Source organism: Gopherus flavomarginatus, chromosome 18 (genome assembly GCF_025201925.1).
Source record: "Gopherus flavomarginatus isolate rGopFla2 chromosome 18, rGopFla2.mat.asm, whole genome shotgun sequence".
In the NCBI taxonomy this organism is placed as follows: domain Eukaryota; kingdom Metazoa; phylum Chordata; order Testudines; family Testudinidae; genus Gopherus; species Gopherus flavomarginatus.
The window spans coordinates 19,346,058-19,359,580 of NC_066634.1; the positions used below are offsets into that span (position 1 = coordinate 19,346,058).

General features: G+C 53.3%; 1 protein-coding gene across 3 annotated transcripts in view; it reads left to right on the plus strand.

Annotated features, from left to right (window-relative positions):
• Positions 1–13,523, plus strand: part of EXOC3L2 (exocyst complex component 3 like 2) — a 60,240-nt gene that overhangs the window by 33,000 nt on the left and 13,717 nt on the right. For all 3 annotated transcript variants that reach the window (XM_050927781.1, XM_050927780.1, XM_050927782.1), the window contains exons 2-3: positions 9,013–9,677; positions 12,743–13,364. In XM_050927781.1, coding sequence (XP_050783738.1) covers positions 9,032–9,677; positions 12,743–13,364 — 1,268 coding nt within the window. In that variant the 5' untranslated portion in view covers positions 9,013–9,031. The remainder of the gene's footprint in view (positions 1–9,012; positions 9,678–12,742; positions 13,365–13,523) is intronic.

A 13,523-nucleotide genomic window follows, 5' to 3' on the forward strand; every position in this document is an offset into this window, starting at 1 on the left:
ACTTTGGGGAGCCTCCTCTCCCTTGGAGCAGACTTGTTCAGGGCAAGAAGCTCACACAGCTTCACCTCCTGGGTCTCTCCTTGGAGCATTCAGCATCCTCTGCCCCTCCGTGCGCTTCCCACAGCGAGCCCACCCCAGCGGGGTCCTGGGGAAGCCACCGGGTCCTGCACCCCCACTTTGCAGTCAGACGTGACTCCCAGCCAGCCAGTAAAACAGAGGTTTATTCGATGACAGGAACAGGGTCTAAAACAGAGCTTGTAGATACAGCGAACCGGACCCCTCGGCTGGGTCCATTCTGGGGGGCAGTGAGCCAGACCCCCAGGTCTGCCCTCCACCCTTGACCCCAGCCAGCTCCAGACTAACAACCCCTCCCAGCCCCTCCTCTCTCCTCAGCCCCTTTCCCGGGCCAGGAGGTCACCTGATCTCTTTGTCTCCAACACCTTCAGCTGGCACCTTTGCAGAGGAGGGGCCCAGGCCATCAGTTGCTAGGAGACAGAGGGTCAGGCATTTAGGTGCACTGGCCCTTTGCTCTGCCAGATACTTAAGAACTGCCATGGGGACACTGAGGCACCAACACAGTATTCAGGGGAAATATTAAGAACTTTCCCAGTTCGTCACAGAAGGCTGTTCCAGAACTTCACTCCTCTAATGGTTAGAAACCTTTGTCTAATTTCAAGTCTAAACTTCCTAGTGTCCAGTTTATATCCATTTGTTCTTGTGTCCACGGTGGTACTGAGCTTAAATAATTCCTCTCCCTCCCTGATATTTATCCCTCTGATATATTTATAGAGAGCAATCGTATCTCCCCTCAGCCTTCTTTTGGTTAGACTAAACAAGCCAAGCTCTTTGAGTCTCCTTTCATAAGACAGGTTTTTCATTCCTTGAATCATCCTAGTAGCCCTTCTCTGTACCTGTTCTAGTTTGAATTCATCCTTCTTAAACATGGGAGACCAGAACTGCACACAGTATTCCAGATGAGGTCTCACCAGCGCCTTGTATAACGGTACTAACACCTCCTTATCTTTGCTGGAAATACCTCACCTGATGCATCCTAAAACTGCATTAGCTTTTTTAACGGCCGTATCACATTGATGGCTCATAGTCATCCTGTGATCAACCAATACTCCGAGGTCCTTCTCCTCCTCTGTTACTTCCAACTGATGTGTCCCCAATTTATAACCAAAATTCTTGTTATTAATCCCTAAATGCATGACCTTGCACTTTTCACTAATAAATTTCATCCTATTACTATTACTTCAGTTTACAAGGTCATCCAGATCTTCCTGTAGGATATCCTGGTCTTTCTCTGTGTTAGCAACACCTCCCAGCTTTGTGTCATCCGCGAACTTTATTAGCACATTCCCACTTTTTGTGCCAAGGTCAGTAATAAAAAGATTGGTCCCAAAACTGATCCCTGAGGAACTCCACTAGTAACCTCCTTCCAGCCTGACAGTTCACCCTTCAGTACGACCCTTTGTAGTCTCCCCTTTAACCAGTTCCTTATCCACCTTTCAATTTTCATACTGATCCCCATCTTTTCCAATTTAGTTAATAATTCCCCGTGTGGAACTGTATCAAATGCCTTACTGAAATTGAGGTAAATTAGATCCACTGCGTTTCCTTTGTCTAAAAAATCTGTTACCTTCTCAAAGAAGGAGATCAGGTTGGTTTGGCACGATCTACCTTTTGTAAAACCGTGTTGTATTTTGTCCCAATTACCATTGACCTCAATGTCCTTAACTACTTTCTCCTTCAAATTTTTTTCCAAGACCTTACATACTACAGATGTCAAACTAACAGGCCTAGAGTTACTCGGATCACCTTTTTTCCCTTTCTTAAAAATATGAACTATGTAAACAATTCTCCAGTCATATGGTACAAACCCTGAGTTTACTGATTCATTCAAAATTCTTGCTAGTGGGCTTGCAAATTCATGTGCCAGTTCCTTTAATATTCTTGGATGAAGATTATCTGGGCCCCCCGATTTCATCCCATTAAGCTGTTCGAGTTTGGCTTCTACCTCGGATGTGGTAATATCTACCTTCATATCCTCATTCCCATTTGTCATCCTACCATTATCCCTAGGCTCCTCATTAGCCTCATTAAAGACTGAGGCAAAGTATTGGTTTAGATATTGGGCCATGCCTAGATTATCCTTAACCTCCACTCCATCCTCAGTGTTTAGTGGTCCCACTTCTTCTTTCTTTGTTTTCTTCTTATTTATATGGCTATAGAACCTTTTACTATTAGTTTTAATTCCCTTTGCAAGGTGCAACTCTACATGGTTTTTGGCCTTTCTCACTTATCCCTACATGTTCTGACCTCAATAAGGTAGCTTTCCTTGCTAATCCCACCCTTCTTCCACTCCTTGTAGGCTTTCTGCTTTTTCTTAATCACCTCTCCAAGATGCTTGAGTTTACAACTCCCGCCTATGATTTTTTTCCCCTTTCTTGGGATGCAGGCTTCTGATAGTTTCTGCAACTTTGACTTGAAGTAATTCCAGGCCTCCTCTGCCTTTAGATCCACAAGTTCTTCAGTCCAATCCACTTCCCTAACTAATTTCCTTAATTCTTTAAAGTGAGCCCTTTTGAAATCAAAAGCCCTAGTCCCAGATCTATTTTTGTTTATCCTTCCATCTAGTTTGAACTGAATTAGCTCATGATCGCTCGAACCAAGGTTGTCCCCTACAATCATTTCTTCTATGAGGTCCTCACTACTCACCAAAACCAAATCTAAAATTGCATCCCCTCTTGCTGGTTCAGCAACTACTTGGTGAAGGAATCCATCCGCTATCACATCCAGAAAAATCTGAGCCCTATTATTATTACTACTAGCACTTGTCCTCCAGTCTATATCTGGGAAGTTAAAGTCTCCCATGATCACACAATCCCCATTAGTTTTTACTTCATTAAAAACAGTAAAGAGGTCTCTATCCATATCCAGATCAGATCCCGGCGGTCTGTAGCACACCCCAAGCACTATCTCAGGGGATGCTCTAGTAGCTTTCTTCCCCAATGTAATTTTTGCCCAGACAGACTCTGTCTTATCCATTCCATCACTTCTTATTTCTTTACAGTCTACCTCATCATTGATACACAATGCTACTCCACCACCTTTGCCTTTATTTCTGTCTTTCTTAAACAGCACATAGCCTTCAATACCTGTACTCCAGTCATGACTACTATTCCACCATGTTTCTGTTATCCCTATAATATCCGGTTTCACTTCCTGCACCAGTAGCTCTAGTTCCTCCATTTTGTTACGTAGGCTCTTGGCTTTAGTGTACAAACATCTTAATTTTTGCCATTTGGCTTCACTGACATTCTTCATCCGGTTAGGCACAGACATTCTACCACCAGTATCACTATAATAACCTTAGTCCCAGATTTGGACCTTAGCGTCCAAAATATGGGGGTTAGCATAAAAACCTCCAAGCTTAGCTACCAGCTTGGACCTGGTACCTGCTGCCACCACCCAAAAAATTAGAGTGTTTTGGGGCACTCTGGTCCCTCTGAAAAACCTTCCCTGGGGACCCCAAGACCCAAATCCCTTGAGTCTCACAACAAAGGGAAATAATCCTTTTTCCCTTCCCCCCTCCAGGTGCTCCTGGAGAGATACACAGACACAAGCTCTGTGAATCCAAACAGAGTGAATCTCCCTCTCTGTTCCCAATCCTGGAAACAAAAAGTACTTTCCTATTCCCCCAGAGGGAATGCAAAATCAGGCTAGCGATCCAACACACAAATCTCCCCTTGATTTCTTCCTCCCACCAATTCCCTGGTGAGTACAGACTCAATTTCCCTGAAGTAAAGAAAAACTCCAACAGGTCTTAAAAGAAAGCTTTATATAAAAAGAAAGAAAAATAAGTACAAATGTTCTCTTTGTATAGATGATACAACACAGGGTCAATTGCTTAAAAGAATATTGAATAAACAGCCTTATTCCAAAAGAATACAAATCAAAGCACTCCAGCACTTATATTTATGCAAATACCAAAGAAAAGAAACCATATAACTTACTATCTGATCTCTTTGTCCTTACACTTGGAAACAGAAGACTAGAAAATAGAACTACTTCTCCAAAGCTCAGAGAAAACAGGCAGGCAGACAAAAGAAAAAAGACAAAGACACAGACACTCAATTCCCTCCACCCAAAGTTGAAAAAATCCGGTTTCCTGATTGGTCCTCTGGTCAGGTGCTTCAGGTGAAAGAGACATTAACCCTTAGCTATCTGTTTATGACAATCACCTATTAGACTGGTATGTACAGTACCCTTCCTCCTTGTGTACATTCTCCTACCCACAGCTGTATCCTTTCTTACTTTGTTTTCTTCCCTCTCAATGTTAAATTCCAGCGTGGAGATTACCTGGACATCTCCCAACCATTTCCCCTAAATTCCTAGTTTAAAGCACTCTTAATCAGTTGTGCCAGCCTCCATCCTAGAAGTCTATTTCCCTCCTTACTCAGGTGAAGTCCATCCCGAGAGAACAGTCCTCTTTCCATGAATGCCTCCCAGTGGCCATACATCCCAAAGCCCTCCTTATAGCACCATTGCCTGAGCCATCTGTTGATCGCCATAATCTTGTCATACCTTTATTTCCCTTCTCTAGGAACAGGCAGAATCCCACTGAAGATCACCTGAGCCTCGATTTCCTTAAGCGTCTTCCCCAGCCTGGCATAGTCTCCCTTGATATGTTCCAGCGAGAATCTAGCCGTATCATTCATTCCCACATGAAGGACAATCAGCGGATTCTTTCCTGCTCCCATTAGGATCCTTTTCAGCCTCAGGTCCACATCCCTTATCCTAGCACCCGGCAGACAGCACACCCTTCTGTTCTCCGGATCAGCTCTAGTTGCTGGCCTGTCTGTTCTGCTCAGTAAGGAGTCCCCAGTCACGTAGACCTTCCTTTTTCTGGTGACGGTGCGATTCTCCAGTCTATCCCCTGTTCCCTCTGGCTGCAAGTCAGCTCCCAGACTGCTGCACTGGGCAGCACAGTATGGGGAGGAGGTGAGCAGCTCTCAGTGGTGAAAGAACAGGTTAAGGACTATTTAGAAAAGCTGGACATGCACAAATCCATGGGCCCAGATGCACTGCATCCGAGGGTGCTGAGGGATTTGGCTGATGTGATTGCAGACTCATTGGCCATTATCTTTGAAAACTGGCGATCAGGGGAGGTCCTAGACAGGCATCCCCAATGTGGTGCCCACGGGCACCAGGGCGCCTGCCTACTGGCCGCTGGACAAGCAGCTGCCGAAATACCATCGAGAAGTGGCAACGTCAAAAAGCGCTACTGCCGAAATCCCACCGAATTTTGGCAGGATTTCAGCTGTGATGCCTCTTGATGATGCTCCTTCATGGCGGCATTTCGATGGTGATGCCTCTTGATTTTGCCACTTCATGGCAGCATTTCGGCGGCTGCTTGTCCAGTGGCCACGGGCCTCAGTGGCTAGTTGTCTGGTGCCTGCCCCACAGAAAAGTTTGGGGACCACTGTCCTAGATGATTGGAAAAAGGCAAATATAGTGCCCATTTTTAAAAAAAGGAAGGAGGAGAATCTGGTCCTACCGACGGGTCAGTCTCACCTCAGTCACTTTAAAAATCATGGAGCAGATTCTTAAGGAATCCATTTTGAAGCACTAGGAGGAGAGGAAGGTGATCAGGAACAGTCAACATGGATTCACCAAGGGCAAGTTGTGCCTGACCAACCTGCCGTCTGTGATGAGATAACTGGCACTATGGATATGGGGAAAGTGATGGTCATTATATACTCTGACTTTAGCAAAGCTTTTGATACAGTCTCCCACAATGTTCTTGCCAGCAAGTTAAAGAAGTATGGATTGACTGAATGGACTACAAGGTGGATAGAAAGCTGGCTAGATCGTCGGGCTCAACAGGTAGTGATCAATGGCTCAGTGTCTAGTTGGCAGCTGGTATCAAGCAGAGTACCCATAGGGATTGGTTCTGGGGCTGGTTTTGTTCAACATCTTCATTAATGATTTGGATGATGGGATGGATTTCATCCTCAGCAAGTTCACGGATGAGCTGGGGGGAGAGGTAGATACCCTGGAGGGTAGGGATAGGGTCCAGAGTGATCTAGACAAATTGGAGGATGGGGCCAAAACAAATCCAATGAGGTTCAACAAGGACAAGTGCAGAGTCCTGCACTTAGGACAGAAGAATGGCCGACTAAGGATGGCTAAGCAGCAGTTCTGCAGAAAAGGACCTGGGGATTAGAGTGGACAAGAAGCTGGATATGAGTCAGCAGTGTGCCCTTGTTGCCAAGAAGACTAACGGCATATTGGGCTGCATTAGTTGTAGCGTTGCCAGCAGATCAAGGGAAGTGATTATTGCCCTCTCTTCGGCACTGGTGAAGCCACATCTGGAGTATTGAATCCAGTTTTGGTCCCCCTCACTACAGAAGGGATGTGAACAAACTGGAGAGAGTCCAGCAGAGGACAATGAAAATGATTAGGGGGCTGGGGCACATGATTACTAGGAGAGGCTGAGGGAAGTGGGCTTATTTAGTCTTAAGAAGAGAAGAGTGAGGGGGGATTCGATAGCAGCCTTCAACTACCTGAGGATGGAGGATGGAGCTCAGCTGTCCTCCTTGGTGGCAGATGACAGAGCAAGGAGAAGTGGTCTCAAGTTGCAGTGCGGGAGGTCCAGGTTGGATATTAGTTTCACTAGGAGGATAGTGAAGCACTGGAATGGGTTACCTAGGGAGGTGGTGGAATCTCCACCCGTAACTTGACAAAGCCCTGGCTGAATCATAGAATATCAGGGTTGGAAGGGATCTCAGGATGTCACCTAGTCCAACCCCCTGCTTAAAGAAGGACCAATCCCCCAACTAAATCATCCCAGACAGGGCTTTGTCAAGCCTGATCTTAGAAACCTCTAAGGAAGGAGAAGAAAGGAGAGAAGCAGAATATGGACCCTGGATTTCAGAAAAGCAGACTTTGACTCCCTTAGGGAACTGATGGGCAGGATCCCCTGGGAGAATAACATGAGGGGGAAAGGAGTCCAGGAGAGCTGGCTGTATTTTAAAAAAATCCTTGTTGAGGTTGCAGGAACAAACCATCCCAATGTGTAGGAAGAATAGTACATATGGCAGGCGACCAGCTTGGCTTAACAGTGAAATCCTTGCTGATCTTAAACACAAAAAAGCAGCTTACAAGACGTGGAAGATTGGACAAATATAAAAATATTGCTCGGGCACGCAGGAGTGAAATCAGGAAGGCCAAATCACACTTGGAGTTCCAGCTAGCAAGAGATGTTAAGAGTAACAAGAAGGGTTTCTTCACGTATGTTAGCAACAAGAAGAAAGTCAAGGAAAGTGTGGGCCCCTTACTGAATGAGGGAGACAGCCTAGTGACTGAGGATGTGGGAAAAGCTAATGTACTCAACCTCTACGGCTGGAATAATTTAGTTGGTGTTGGAACTGGTTTGAGCAGGGGTTGGACTAGATACCTCCTGAGGTCTCTTCCAACCCTGATCTTCTATGATTCTGTGATATGGGATACAGGTTGTGCAATGGAGTACAGGGCATGGGATGGGATACAGGGTACAGTAACTCCTCACTTAAAGTCATCCTGGTTAACAGTTGTTATGTTGCTGATCAGTTAGGGAACATGCTCGTTTAAAGCAGCTGCCTGCTTTGTCCACTGCTTGCAGGAAGAGCAGCCTGTTGCAACTAGCTGGTGGGGGCTTTGCAACTAGCTGGTGGGGGCTTGGCATCAGTGTGGGCCGCAGCCCCCCTGTGAGCTCCCCCATCAGCTGCCCACTCTTCTAAGTTCCCTGTGCAGCAGCTGCCCAGCAGGCTAGCAATTGCTGGGCAGTTCAGCTGTCCCTCCCCTCACTGCCCTGTCTTGGAGCTGCTCCCTGAGACTCCTGCTTGCTGTGCGGGGGGAGGGGAGGAAGAGGGGGGCTAATGTCAGGGTGTCCCCCTCCCCTCTGCTCCTGCACCCTGCTTACCCCATCTTCCGTAGAGCAGGGGACACACATGACAGGACTCAGGATGGAGGGGGCTTGCTGGCAGCAGCTGTGTCTCAACAAGCTGATCTAATTAACAAGGCAGTCTACTTAAAGGGGAAATGCGCATCTCTCTCACACACACAGTGTGTGTCTGTCTGCCATGCTGTCTCCCCTCCCTCCATTCCTGCTGCCTTGCAGAGTGTGAGAGTTAACCCTTGAGGGCTCAGCCAATTGGTAGGTCATCATTTAGCAGTAAGGAATTCCCTGGGAAGTATCCCACCCTCTGACTCTTCCACCTCAACCAAGCTTCAGAATCATCATCACTGTGTACCAGTATTAAAGTGTTTGTTTAAAACTTATTTTGTGTGTGTGTGTGTGTGTGTGTGTGTGTGTGTGTGTGTGTTTTTCCCTGGAACCTAACCTCCTCATTTACTTTAATTCTTATGGGGAAATTGGATTTGCTTAACATCGTTACGCTTAAAGTCACATTTTTCAGGAACGTACCTACAACATTAAGTAAGGAGTTGCTGTATGTGCGGTACAGGGTACAGAGTGTGCTATGGGGTACAGGGTATGTACAATACAGGGTACAGACCGTGCAATGGGGTACAGGGTATGTACAATACGGGTACAGGGCATGCGATGGGGTACAGGACGTGTGATGAGATACAAGGTATGTGCAGTACAGGGCATGGGATGGGATACAGGGTATGTGCGGTACAGGATACAGAGTGTGCAATGGAGTATAGGGCATGGGATGGGGTACAGGGTATGTACAATACAGGGTACAGGGCATGGGATGAGGTACAAGGTATGTGTGGTAAAGGGTACAGAGCGTGCGATGGGGTACAGGGCATGGGATGGGATACAGGGTATGTACAATATGGGGTACAGGGCATGGGACAGGGTACAGGGCATGCAATGGCAGTATGTGTTTCTAGGCTGCGGTTGGGTGTTCCATGTCCCCAGCTGCTCCTCCTCCTGTGGCACCAGGATTGCTGTGTCCCGCACTTGGCGCCTGACCCTGTCTCCTGTGTTGCCAGGTCCCGGGCAGAGGTGGTCATGCCGGTCCTTAAGAACCCCTACAAATTGAAGATGGCCAAGGCCAACAGGGCACCGGGCAGCACCGGGGAGCTGATCCTGGCCCAGGAGAGCAGCACCAACCCCTTTGAGGAGGATTTGGAGGAGAACTTGGGAGACTCTGTCCTGGGGGACCAGAACCCCTTCCTGGAGGAGGCAGAGGAGGAGGGTGGTGGCTTTGAACGTGACCTCTTCAATGGCAGCCTGGACCAGCGCCGGGTGACGCTAGAGAAGCTGGTGGGCCTGTCCCCCTTCCGGCTGGGCAAGGGCAAGAAGGGGGCAGGCAAAGAGAAGGCTCCTGCCGGGGACAGGGAGCCCGACCGGCGCTCCTTCCTGGGCCTCAGGGCCCTGGAGAAGAGGAAGGCGCGGCGCAGCTCCGAGGACTTCAGCCTCCTGCAGCTCTTGAATGGGCGGCGCAGGGAGAGCCCGGGCGGGCCGGAGAGCTCCCCGGCCGAGCGCGAGGGTGTCCCCGATGCCGGGAAGCGCATGAGCTTCCTCAAGCTGGGCCTCGGGGGCCGGGTGCGCCGGGCCTCGCTGGTGGACAAGCCCAGCCCCCCCGAGGCCCCGGAGCCGGCACTCGCCGCCCAGGAGGTGGAGACCGTCGCCAAGACCCAGGAGCCTCTGTCAGGTAAGCTGGTGCACGGCCAGGGGAACCGGGCCCTGGGCTCGCCCTCCGTGTTGCAGCTGGGGGGCCCTGCCACGAGGGGGGATGTGGGGGAGGGTGTGCCCACATACATCCCGGAGAGGCAGCCTGCCCGGACGGAGCCACTGATGGGCCGAGTCATGTCACCGGGGCGCCCCCTCCCCTGGACTGTGAGGAGCTGTGGGGGAGCCCCTCCTCTCCCCCTCTTGGGCACCCCCTGCCCCCCAACCCCATGAGCTCCTACAGCTACCCTGTCCCAGGAGCCTCAGCTCACGGGGGAGCCCCCTCCCAGGAGCCTCTCTCTTCCCCCCTCCAGCCTTGCTTCTTTCTGTGCTCCCCCCACAACTAAGTCCTGCCCTTGGGTGACAGGTCGGTCCCGCTTCCCGGCCAGCCCCGGTGCTGGGAAGAGCTGCCGCGGTGAGAGCCAGTCGCAGGGCATCCTGCTCGCAGAGTGGGACCCTGGTGCTGACCGTGACATGCTCCCAGCCAAGATGTGTGTGGGTTCTAGTCCTGGGTCTGGGTGGGGGTCTAGTGGTTAGAGCAGGAGGCTGGAAGCTTGGACTCCTGGGTTCTATCCCCAGCTCTGAGAGGGGACCAGGATCTAGTGGTTAGATTAGTGGGGCTGGGAGCCAGAACTCCTGGGTTCTATCGCCAGAGTGGGGAGGAGAGCGGGGTCTAGTGGTTAGAGCAGGGAAGCTGGGCGCCAGGGCTCCTGGGTTCTGTCCCTGGCTCTTTTGTATGTCCATTTGCCTCTCTGCCTCAGTTTCCCCATCTGCATAGTGGGCTCTCCCCACAGCTGGGCTCGGTGTAGAGCATCACTCTGCATGAGGTGAGCCCTGTCCCTGGGAGTGGGGTTCCCAGACAGGGCAGCCCTGCTGCTGCTAATGGTTCTTGGCAAAACCCCTAAAACCACAGAGGTGCTGTGAGTGACACAGGACGTAGCTGCATGGGAGGTCCCGGCAATGCCCCGGCTGGTGCCTGACGTGGGACTCCGCCCGAGGGGAGCCAACAATGGGAGGCAAATGGGAAGATAACAGGGCACCAGGGCCTGGAACAGCCAGTTCTGAGCAGATCCCTTATCATCCCATGGAGCCGCCCTGTCTGCCCCCGGCCCCAGTGAGGCCCCATTGTCCCACCCTAGGGCACCAATCCCAGTGGATGGAGCGCAACACCAACCCATTAAGGATCCTTTGAGGTGCAAATACATCCCCCCCTACCCCCACCATGTGTCCGCTTTAAAGCCAGCCGGTTCCTGATTGGAGAGCTGGTGACCATGAGGCCTGCACCTGGGAGGTGCTGGGACCGATACAGACACAGGGGGTCAGGTCTCTACCCATGGGTGCCTGGGCAAGGGGGGGGTGCATTCTGAGGCTCCCTCTCCAAAAACCATTGGAAAATTCAGAGTCAGGTGCTATGGATAGTCTGAGCTGGGCCTAGGAACCCTGCCCTTGGTGCCCATGCTGAGGCCCACTTTGCCCCCTGGCATCTGCGCCTCGGTCTCCCTAGGCCACGTGCCCAGCTGCCCTCCGCAGGGCTGGATGTGGGATGTTTCCATCCAAATGCCAGTGGAGTTTCCCCCGGCACGGTGCTGGGAGGGGGCACGGAGTGAAGTCCTGCTGTGCCCCCGGAGCGGGCATCCCGCAGAGCTCAGCATGCACCGCCCCATGGGAGGATCTGTCTTGCTGGGGGCGAGGTTTGGCGGGCGCAGGAGCTGGCCGGTGGGGACATGTGCCTGGAGCAGGCAGGCTGGGGGGAAGCAGGAGATGACCCCAGTGTTCGCTTTGCCAGGGCCGCATGGTGCTCAGTGCCCCTTTCCCTGCTCAGAGGGTCCTGCTGCAGGGCAAAGGCAGATGGGGGGTCACTTGCAGGTCACAGAAGGGGATCAGAGGTCATCTGAGAGCACCTCCTGCCCCCCCAATGCCCAGATTAAAGACTCTTCCACCCCTGTGCTCTGCCGCTGGTCGAGCGCCCCTCCCTGGCAGGGGAGGAGAAGGGGGGGCACTGTCTGCTCCCCCGGCAGGCCCAGCACCCCATGTCACCAGCCTGTCCGGGCTGGCCGTAGGTCCCAAGGGCTGGGCAGCGCTGTGCCCCCAGGTGTTGGGCCATGTACTGTGCCCCTCACCCCAGCCAGGGGCCATGCTGTGGGCCATGCCTCACCCCAGCACTGTGCCAGGTGCCGTTCTCCAGGGCCAGGTGACTGGACACCATGAGGGCACAGTGGCCGGCCCCTGGCTGGGTTGGGGCTCAGCTCGGGTTGGCTCATGGCCATGCTTGGGGTCGTCCCCTGTTCTGCCCTGCCCAGCCCAGCCAAGCTGTTGTTTGATTGATTGTTTCTGCTGCCGGCCTCCCCGGACACTGGTCCAGCAGCCAGCGGGCTCGGGCAGACGGAGTGTCCCACCCCACTGGGCCCATGGGACGCAGGGCAGGGTCAGGGCAGTGCAGAGGTGGGAAGTTCCCAATCAGCATGTGGGGCACAGACACTCTGTCCCCCATATATGCCCCTGCCAGCCGGGCACAGGACCTTCCCTTCCTGACAGTTGTAGCTGCCCCCCTGGGCTGGGGTTGCTGGCTGCTGGCTCTTCAGCTGACCTCTCGGGCAAAGGGCAACCCTGGCATGGGGTGCAGGGTGGCAGGGGGCATGTCTGGCTCCCACCTAGAGTCCAAGTTCTCCAGAAGGACTGGGGCCAACGTAGAGCCAAGCTGAGACTCTGCCTCCCGGCTCCGCTTCCCCCCAGGCAGAGTTTGCACTGGGGAGATGGCCAGAGCCGGAGTGTGTGTGGGGTTAGCGCTCCTGACCCACAGCCCTTCTGAGTCCCCCGCCCAGCACTGCCGGTGACCCTCACTCCCAACCCACAGCCCCCTGCTGTGCCAGCCTGGGGCTCCCCCCCAGCTCTGCTGACACCCCTCACTCTCAACCCTGCAAACCCGAGCCCTGGGCTCCCCCACTCTGCCAGTGCCCCTCACTCCTGACCCGCAGCCCCCTGCCAGCCCAGCCCTGGGCTCTCCTTCCCCCGGGGTCTGTGCTGACCTCTCTGCTCCGCTGCCCGCAGTGCTGGAGATCCTGAACCTGATCCAGCAGCGGGACCTGCTGGCGGCGGACAAGCACATCATCGAGCTGGAGGCAGAGTGCGGGCGGGAGGGCCCCCCGAGCGGCGAGGCTGGGGCTGGCAGCCGCAAGGCCAAGGACGTGGCGCTGCTGTACGAGGCCCTGCTGCAGCAGCTGTGGGCTGTGCTGGCCGAGGCCCTGGCAGCCCGAGGCACCTACCCATCCCTGGAGCTGGTGGTGCGGGTGATCGAGCAGGAGGAGGCCGCGGACCGGCGGTGGCTGGAGGTGCAGGAGGGCGGCACGGGGCCCCGGCCCCGGGCCATGCGCCGCAGATGGGCCGAGGAAGTGAAGCGGGCGGTGGCCGAGCGGCTGGGCCAGTGCGCGGAGGACAGTGGTGGCCCCCTGGCGGGGCACGTGGAGCGCCTGACCCGCTGCCTGGTGGAGGACCTGAGCGCCGTCAGGAGCCACCTGCTGCCGGCGTATCCCCCCGAGTACCAGGCCCTGGACGTCTACGCCCGCAGCTACCATGAGGGGCTGGCGCAGCTGCTGGGCAGCATCGCCCAGAGGAGCCTGTCCATCGCCGAGCTCTACTTCCTCCTGGACTGGCACAGCAACACCTACCCCAGGTGTGGGGGGGACGGGGATGGGGATGGCTCTGGTACCTGGCACTGGGGGGTTGGGGCAGGGGCAGGGCCGGTACCTGGCACTGGGGCCCTGTGAGCTGGCACTGGGAAGGGGCCCATGCAGGGAGGGTGCGGGGGGGCCCTGGTCTCATGGCTGTCTCT